The sequence below is a fragment of the Nicotiana tabacum genome, chromosome 13, assembly GCF_000715075.1.
Source record: "Nicotiana tabacum cultivar K326 chromosome 13, ASM71507v2, whole genome shotgun sequence".
Lineage (NCBI taxonomy): Eukaryota > Viridiplantae > Streptophyta > Magnoliopsida > Solanales > Solanaceae > Nicotiana > Nicotiana tabacum.
The window spans coordinates 28,764,466-28,773,325 of record NC_134092.1 but is presented as its reverse complement, the minus strand read 5'-3'; the positions used below and the strand labels follow the sequence as shown (position 1 = coordinate 28,773,325).

The window sequence follows — 8,860 nt, the reverse complement described above, 5'->3', positions numbered from 1 at the left end:
GAATAATATATCAGTTTCTCTCTATACTTGTCTTTACTTTACAGTCTTTATTTTATAAAACTTCTTAAATTTATAAACTTTGTTGTGACTCTTTTTTTTTATTTTTAAATCAAACTAATTTTGACCAGTAAAATAGCAGCAGCATAGCGTACAACATCGTGCTCTATGAGTTGAATTGCCGAAACTGCCCCTATATATTTGCTAATATTCTAGTTATACCCTTCATCGAACCTAGCTTTCGGATCCAAACACTTCTAACCCGATTTACTTCCTCTCTTCTCTTCCTTTTGCCTCTTCTTATAACTTTCGACGCTTCTACGACGACGCCGTGAATTGGTCACCGGAGGGCACCGCCGTCGCTCGCCGCCAATTACGCCGGTATAAAAGAGTACTCCACTTCTTCCGGTTTAGAACGCTCATTTTGCTTCCAGTTTGTAAGCTTACGCTTTCCTCTCATTCAACTTTTGTTCAATAATCACTGAGAAATATTTTCAAAGTCTGTATATTCAGAATTATGCTTATGTTTTCTGCTGTTTGAGTCATTAAGTATTCATACGAAGAGCACATGAGTTTCGGAAAGATATGAACTTTTAGTTTCTGGTGCCTGATTTTGTAACTGATTGATTGCATTGTGATTAGGTATTGATTGCTAATTCTTCAGCGTAATATCACACGAGATTGTGATTTATTTCCAAGCGGATAATTTTCTGTTGGTTTGAGTTCATTTTGAAAGTATCTGTAAGATCAAAAAGAAATAAAGTGGCTATTATCTATCTATTTTGTGCTCTGTTCATTTATGAAATATGGTGTTTGAAATTTGAACATTAATGTTTGGATTTTATGGTTTGTGAACTCACCTGTGTGAGCTACACATTGCCGGTTCCACTCAGAGGAAGGTTGTGGTAGGTTGAAAATAGTCACTAGCTGTTATTTGTATCACAAAGGAGCATTGTCAGCTAACCGCGTAGAAAGACAATCACTGTCAAGACAGTAATTGTCCCACGCCTCAAGCCATTCCTTCCTTCTGCATGTATATCCTATCACTAGCATCATTAAATTGTCAATATTGGAATGTGGCTCCTCTTTAATATGCATATTTATTCTCCGCATTCCTCTCTCCCATGGTACCTTATTGTCCTTTTATGATTACTGGATATTGTCTGTCTCTTATATCATGAGTCCTTTCTTGAATTTAGATTCACTAAAAGGTAAGCTCATTAATGATTTTCTCCATTTCTCTTCATCTCTCAGGATGCTGTTTCATATTGCATTCACTCAATGAAGTGCTGAGAATAATCAAGTGAGGTTTTTCTCTCTTGATGACTTCCCCTGAACGACTTAGGAGTTATCTGAAACAGGACGATCGAGACTTAAAATTTGATGATGACTGGGAAAGGGATGATAAGAGAAAATACAGGTCAAGTAAGTCAAGGTCTGGGAACAGCGAAGAAGCTGAAGGTTTAGATAGTAATGGAAGAAGGAGAAGTACTGTGGACAGAAATGAGAGTCGGAAAAGATCAGGTGGATCAAGCAAAGCTGATGTTGATGAGGATGACTATGAGGCCGAAAAGGACTCCCGTTCTAAGTTGATGAAGAAGAAACAGGGGGAGAATACATTGGAGACGTTGAGCAATTGGTATCAGGATGGAGAACTTGGGGGCAAGTATGAAAATGGAGACAAAACAGGGGGTAGAGGAGAAATCCTATCTAATGAGAGTGTCAGAAGGAAATCAACTTCAAGGTTTTCTGATGGTGATGGTACCCAGACAAGAAATAAAGGTAAAAATGAAAAGCTACATGGTGGGGACTCTGAAAATGCGCTGGAAAGGGATTCTAGACGTTTGGAAAGAAAGGAAAGCGCCAGAGAAAAGGGTCATATGCTGTTGGAAAGCCTTAAAGATCCAATTGGAGACAAAAATGATAAATACCCAGACAGTGACGAGAGAAAGATTGACTGCGATAGGAGTAAGAGAGGCAGATTGTATGCTACAGAGGAAGACAATGGAGGAAATGTTCCTATACGGGAAGATAAATTGGGTGTGGAGAGATGTGAGGAGCTTAGACAACTAAAAAGTGCCACAAGTCACGACGTGGCTGACAGCCTTGAAAGGTCTGTGGTAGCAGGTGATGATGTCGGCTTAGGGGTGAAAGAGAGAAATAGGAGAGAGATAGACTACTCCGATAGGTCCAGGACACCTGAGAGGAGTGGAAGGCGTCATTACGACTCAGAAAGCGTTGAGATGGAATATGAAAAAAGAGATACTTTCAGAAGGAAAGAACAAGAAAAAAATGGTGTAAGAGATGATAAATCAAAAGGAAGGGATGATGGCTGGAGTGATAGAAACAGAGTTCGGGATGGTTCTAAAGATGGGTGGAAAAGAAGGCAAGGGAACTTTGTTGACAAGGAAATAAAAGAAGATGATACACCTTATGAACATGGCAGAGAGTGGGAAATGCCCAGACGTGGTTGGATTGACAATGAAAGGCCTCGTTCTGGTGGTAGAAAAGATGGAAATAGGACAGAAGCTTTGAAAACTTCATCAAAATATGGAATTTCAAATGAGAATTATGATGTCATAGAGATCCAAACCAGGCCATTTGACTATGGTAGGGAGGAGGCCATATCTTCCGTAGCAAGAACAACAAAGTTTAATCAGAATTCTGATGCAAGATTGCCTCCAGATGATGAGAACTGTGCCTTTCCCAGGGATGGCAGGGGAAGAAACATGACTTGGCTAGGCCAATCTGGCCAAGATTTAAAGGATACATCAGGTGATGGTTCATATAGGGATGAGACTGAATCAAGGGCCCAGAAAGGAGATGCATGGGGCCAAACTTCCAATAGTGGTTCAGAACCTCCATATGGGAACCAAGAACCAACTTCGTTCAATAGAGCTGTTCCAATAGGTTCTAAAGGAAGTAGGGTTGGGAGAGGAGGAAGAGGGAGGCCTACAGGAAGGGATGGCCACCTGTTCGGACCTCCAATGCCAATGATGGGATCACCTTTTGGACCACTTGGAATGCCATCACCTGGATCTGTGCAATCTTTAGCTCCTAACATGTCACCTGCTCCAGGTCCTCCTATGTCCCCCGGTGTTTTCATTCCTCCATTTTCACCTCCTGTGGTTTGGCCTGGAGCCCGAGGTGTTGAGATGAATATGCTAGGTGTTCCACCTGGACTCCCACCTGTTCCGCCCGGAACTGGATTTCTCTCTAATTTGGGGAATCTGCCAAATCATGCTATGTTTTTTAATCAACCAGGCCCTGGAAGAGGGGCGCCACCTAACATGTCTGGTTCAAATTTTAGTGTCCTAATACCAGCAGGTCGGGGACAGGCTCAAGATAAACCTAATGGAGGTTGGGTTCCTCCTCGAACTAATGCACCACCTGGCAAAGCTCCTTCTAGGGGTGAGCAGAATGATTACTCCCAAAATTTTGTAGATACTGGCACGAGGCCTCAAAATTTCATCAGGGAACTAGAGCTTACCAGTGTTGTTGAGGACTATCCCAAACTTCGAGAACTTATTCAAAGGAAGGATGAGATTGTTGTCAAATCTGCTTCGCCTCCCATGTATTACAAATGTGATCTGCTTGAGCAGGAGCTCTCCCCGGAGTTTTTTGGGACCAAATTTGATGTCATTCTAATAGACCCCCCATGGGAGGAATATGTTCATCGAGCTCCTGGTGTCACTGACCATATGGCGTACTGGACATTTGAGGAAATAATGAATCTCAAAATTGAGGTATGACTTTTGCATGTCAACTCGGTTCTTTACTAATACCTTTACTGTTGCTTTAGAGTAGGATGTGGAGAACCTCAGGTGCAAATTATTTGTTATAAGCAACATTTATTTTGACTTATACAGTTATACCTTTATTGGTTTTTAAGTGGCTGCATAGTCGTGGGTTCTTCACTCTGTCCTGTCAGCTTCTCCTTTCCGAGCCTAAATATGGTGTGAACTGTCTGTTCTCAGGCAATTGCTGACACTCCATCATTTGTTTTCCTTTGGGTTGGTGACGGTGTGGGGCTTGAGCAAGGGCGTCAATGTCTGAAAAAGGTATGTAGTTTAAACAATTTGAGAAACACTCTAAGGTATTGAATCTGCTGATTGGTGCGTTTGATATCTTCCTTCTGCTGCTGCCCTTCGTCTATCACACACACAGATAAGGACAATTATAAACAGAGGCATTTGTTGATTGCAATTTTCAATAATAGGTCATTTTGGTTATTTTATACGTTGTTTTCTGCATTGTGCAGTGGGGATTCCGCAGGTGTGAGGACATATGTTGGGTGAAAACAAATAAAACCAATGCAACTCCAGGATTACGGCATGATTCCCATACTTTATTTCAGCGTTCGAAGGTTCTTAACTTCTGTCTTCTCATTTTCCACGTGTGTATTTTTCCATCATATATAACTAATGTTCTACTACTCTCTGTCATGATATAGGAGCACTGCCGTGTATTTTTCCATCATATATAACTTATGTTCTGCTACTCTCTGTCATGGTATAGGAGCACTGCCTTTTGGGTATAAGAGGAACTGTTCGCCGTAGTACGGATGGCCATATAATTCATGCAAATATTGACACAGATGTGATTATTGCCGAAGAACCTCCTTATGGTAGATTCTTTCTCATTCCAGACAACTCTGAATGGGGTTTTATGTTTGCTTTGTGCAGATTAGAAATGTTAGTCAAGAAATATATGATTGCAGAAACTGATTATGTTGCATCTGTTTGTCCACTGTCCAGTTGTTTGTTTTTCCTATGTAAGTAAGATACTGGCAGAGACTGCTGAGGTTGACGTAACAGCACCAATTCGAAAATGTGGATTTCTCTCAAGTGATACACACAAACACACATTTATAGTTGTTTGTATTTAACAGTAAGATATATTTTAAGTTGTGAATACACTAGTTTACATAACAAAATGGAAGTTTTATTTTCAGTCTCATCTTGTTAGCTCATTATAAGGGAGAGACTGTCCCTTTTGGGGTTGATGGATTCTCCCTACCTTAAATGATGCTTTTTCCTTTTCCTGTTAGTGTTTTTCTTCTCATTTGGTTTACTCATTTCCAGTCTCATCTTGTTAGCTCATTATAAGGGAGAGACTGTCCCTTTTGGGGTTGATGGATTCTCCCTACCTTAAATGATGCTTTTTCCTTTTCCTGTTAGTGTTTTTCTTCTCATTTGGTTTACTCATAAAACGAGAAGAGACAGATGGGGTGCAGATTCTGTCTTATGAATTGCTCTTCTTACTCTCTCTTATTTTTTTTTATTTTTTTTGGGCTTTCTGTATACTTTCGGGCTGGTTGTGGTGTTGGATATGCCTTTTAGTGGAAACCTGGATTTTACTAGAATTCTGTATGAACATGTTTCGAACAAAACCTTCAGCTTTTTCTCTCTTAGTGCAAGTGATGGTAGTCCTTGTTTGATTGGTCTGCTATTCCCCAGTTATGTAGCAGCTATTACTGGCTGCGGGAGAAAGTATAGAAGTTGTAACACTATCCTGTGATGCATGAAATGCATGTAATCTTTTATCATCTTGTATTCTCTCTGCTAATTTTTAAATCTGTCCTGCAATGAATGAAATGTTAACATAATAAGCTGCATTGTATCTCTGCACTGGTGGGTATGCACAGTGGCTGAGCTCATTTTGAAGTGCTATTGGTCACTTTGCGCAGGTTCAAGTGCAAAGCCTGAAGATATGTACCGTATAATTGAGCATTTTGCACTTGGCCGGAGAAGGCTTGAGCTCTTTGGCGAAGACCATAATATTCGATCTGGCTGGTTGACTGTTGGTAAAGGGTTATCTTCATCAAACTTTAGTGCAGAGGTAAACTCTTAGCCGCTACCGTTCCTTTAGTTTGTTGATTTTATTTTTGAGTATGAGACATTGCTGTCTTCCCAACCCCAACCCCCAAAAAATGACCTCTCAGATTTGTGGTTTTTTTGGGGGGGTGGGGGTGGAGAAGACAGAAAAAGTATGCATTTCGTCATGAGATCTGATTCCCACTTTTCTCAGCATGCATCAGTCGTGCTTAATTATTCTGCCCTATTAGTTTTTCTTTGTGTTCTCTCAATGATATACTTCAGTATATAGTCTTTATTAGGAAAGAAAGATGGTAATTTTAACCTGATTCCTACGCATGTTTAAACATCAAAAGCTTGGCTTATCTGTACACTTAAATAATTTACTTTGCATGTATTATGCTACCTTGGTCATGTTTTGTGTCTTAACGTGCTGACTGAGGACTTTGGAAAACTTCAGGCCTATTTGCGGAATTTTGCCGATAGGGATGGAAAAGTCTGGCAGGGAGGGGGAGGAAGGAATCCACCACCAGACGCCCCACATCTTGTTACTACAACACCTGAAATAGAGGCTCTTCGGCCCAAGTCGCCAATGAAGAATCAGCAGCAAATGCAGCAACAGTCAGCATCTATATCTCTGACAACAACCAACTCTTCCAACAAGAGGGCAGCCGGGAACACAGACCAGAATAATAACTCACAAAACGTGAACCAAGAAGCCTCTAGCTCTAACGTTTCGAATCCAGGTCCTTGGGTTTCACAAATGGAGAGTTTTCAAGGGAGAGAGAGTGGACATATGATTTCAGATGATAGGCTTTTTGACATGTACGGGTACAATGCAGCCTATAGATAGACGAACACTGAATTTGTGGAGTATGCGATCTCATAAAGCAATGAGTTTATTGTAGCGAGAAAATCACATTAGTTGTGCCAACATCATGATGTCTTTGTTTTCTTTTCTTTCTACGTTATAATTTTAAATAGGGCACGAAGATGCCTTCATTTCTGTATTTGTTCTTTAGCCAGAAGATTGATGGCAGATTTATGAAGTCTTGCTTAAAATGAACCTTTAATTTGTCTTAAAAGTAAAAAGGAGAAAACAAGATAAACTCATTAAAAATACAAACTAGAGTTCCATTTTAAAAAATATTCTATGTTCGATTTACATTTCGAGGTATAGTCAATGTATAAGATACCAAAAATTTCAACTAAAAAATGAAACAAAAGAACAAACAATTAGTAAAAATGCAAAATTATTCAACGAGGTCCTAAAGAAACAGTAAAGTCAGTAAGCGGAGAAAACTTCTTAGCCCAAGTCTGTGACTCCAAATACATCTGCGAAATTCGACCCGCAACCCGACCCATATCCGGTCTGTTATTCGGGTTAGTCTCCACACAATCCAATCCGAGATGCACCAATTTCTCCGCCACGTCCACCGGGTACGAATCCTTCAACCGCCTATCCACCCACCCCCTCAAGCCTGTACCGCCGTCCTCCGCCGCTTTCGCCGCCGTCTCGATCACCGAAACCCTAGTATACCCACCGCTCTCCTCATCAACCTCGTATTTCACCGCCTCTTTCCCCGAAATCAACTCCAAAACCACCACACCAAAAGCGTACACGTCACTCTTCACCGTCGCCATCCCCGTCCACTGAAACTCCGGCGCCATATACCCTCTCGTCCCCTCAAATTTCAAGCCCTTACTTTCACATTTCTTCAATTCGGGCGCTTTCTTCGGCCCGACTTCACTATTCGGATCTTGGATTTCATTCCGGGTCTCCCCGCAAAGCTCCGCCGTACCAAAATGGCAGATTTTTGCATGCAACGAGGGCTCAGTAATTATAATACTTGTGCTTTTAATGTGATTGTGCACAAACCCTAAACCTAAACCGGTAGAATGATGAATGTAATCTAAACCATGAGCAATATCAGAAGCAATTTGAATCCTCGATATCCAATTCGAAAGAACTGTGAAATTAGGGTTTCTAGGATTTCGTAAAGCTTCTGATAAATTAACTCCTTGAGTATATTCATATACCAAATAAATATAATTACCAGATACTGAAGCTCCTTTAAGCGGGATTAAACTAGAATGATGGCTTCTACAAATCATTGCCACGTGTTCAATTACCTCATCGGTTTCCATTTTCCGGCGGAATTTTCGCTGTATTACGACGACGTTTTGATCACGGAGGAGGCAGCGCCAGGAAGTGGAAGTCGACGAGGACGAAAGTGGATCTTTTAAAAAGTTTTGGGTAGCGGAACGAATTTCTGAGAAGTTGTAGATATGAGGTTGTTCTGGGAATAATAATGCTCCTTTAAGACTTGATAAAGAATGGCGACTTGATTTTGATGAAGAAGCCCATGATTGAGAGTTTTTGTTGTTGTTGTTGTTGTTGAAATTGTTGAAGATGAAACTTGTAGTAGACCCATTTGGGGATATTAAATTTTGGCTTGTAGATGATGATGATTGATCAGTGAAAGATGATAACTTTTTGGTTGATGAAGAGGAAGATCTTCTTGGTTTCTGCTTTGGTTCCATTACTTCTTTGCTTAATTTCTTCTTGGATTTACACATGGAGAAGAAAAAGCAAAGGTAAGCTCTTAAGAATTGAATTCATATGAAAATTCACATATGAAATTTGCTATCCCAATTAGTTTGGGATTAGCAGTAATTGGTAAAGTTTGGTTTGCGCTGTTGAGTATTGGTCTTCTGTGGAAATGGGCTAACTAGGAAGATGCTATGTTGGTGAGTTTTTCTATTAGTGATGCCGCTTTCTTGATACAGACGTCTGATGAGATCACTTGTAAGATTGACTATTTGTTTTTCTTACTTTTCTTTATTGGTTGATAACTATACGTTTCCATTAAAAATATCTTAAGGTAACACATTTTTCCTGTCTTTTTATTATTTATTTATTTTATAATAGTGATGTCTAGACTGTTGTGAGCACCTCGAATTCTGTGAAAATCGACTATCTTCCCAACAGCTCAGGCACCATTTAATTTTATTCACCAAGATAATTCTTTTAATAACTTGTTGAA

At 40.2% G+C, this 8,860-nt stretch overlaps 2 protein-coding genes across 3 annotated transcripts; one reads left to right on the top strand and one right to left on the bottom strand.

The window, feature by feature from the left end:
• The first annotated feature begins 241 nt into the window (after nt 1–241).
• On the top strand, nt 242–6,869 carry LOC107764634 (N6-adenosine-methyltransferase non-catalytic subunit MTB-like). 2 transcript variants are annotated; one of them, XM_075227857.1, is made up of 7 exons: nt 242–378; nt 1,252–3,743; nt 3,975–4,058; nt 4,259–4,363; nt 4,516–4,624; nt 5,687–5,838; nt 6,274–6,869. In XM_075227857.1, exons 2-7 carry the CDS (start codon nt 1,320–1,322, stop codon nt 6,664–6,666), a joined length of 3,267 nt encoding a protein of 1,088 aa, XP_075083958.1. In that variant the 5' UTR covers nt 242–378; nt 1,252–1,319; the 3' UTR covers nt 6,667–6,869. The 2 variants fall into 2 exon arrangements, with proteins under 2 accessions (XP_075083958.1, XP_075083957.1); XM_075227856.1 differs by having other exon boundaries at nt 270–434.
• Nucleotides 6,870–6,922: 53 nt separating this feature from the next.
• LOC107764633 (lysM domain receptor-like kinase 3) lies at nt 6,923–8,640 on the bottom strand. The gene has a single exon (XM_016583243.2). It carries the CDS (start codon nt 8,391–8,393, stop codon nt 7,071–7,073), a length of 1,323 nt encoding a protein of 440 aa, XP_016438729.1. The 5' UTR covers nt 8,394–8,640; the 3' UTR covers nt 6,923–7,070.
• Between the last annotated feature and the right edge of the window lie 220 nt (nt 8,641–8,860).

Coding starts and splice junctions, on each gene's coding strand:
- LOC107764633 (XM_016583243.2), bottom strand. CDS start 8,393: ATGTGTAAATCCAAGAAGAAATTAAGCAAAGAAGTAATGGAACCAAAG.
- LOC107764634 (XM_075227857.1), top strand. CDS start 1,320: ATGACTTCCCCTGAACGACTTAGGAGTTATCTGAAACAGGACGATCGA. Junction 4,625..5,686: donor TGCCGAAGAACCTCCTTATG/GTAGATTCTTTC, acceptor CACTTTGCGCAG/GTTCAAGTGCAAAGCCTGAA. Junction 5,839..6,273: donor CATCAAACTTTAGTGCAGAG/GTAAACTCTTAG, acceptor GGAAAACTTCAG/GCCTATTTGCGGAATTTTGC.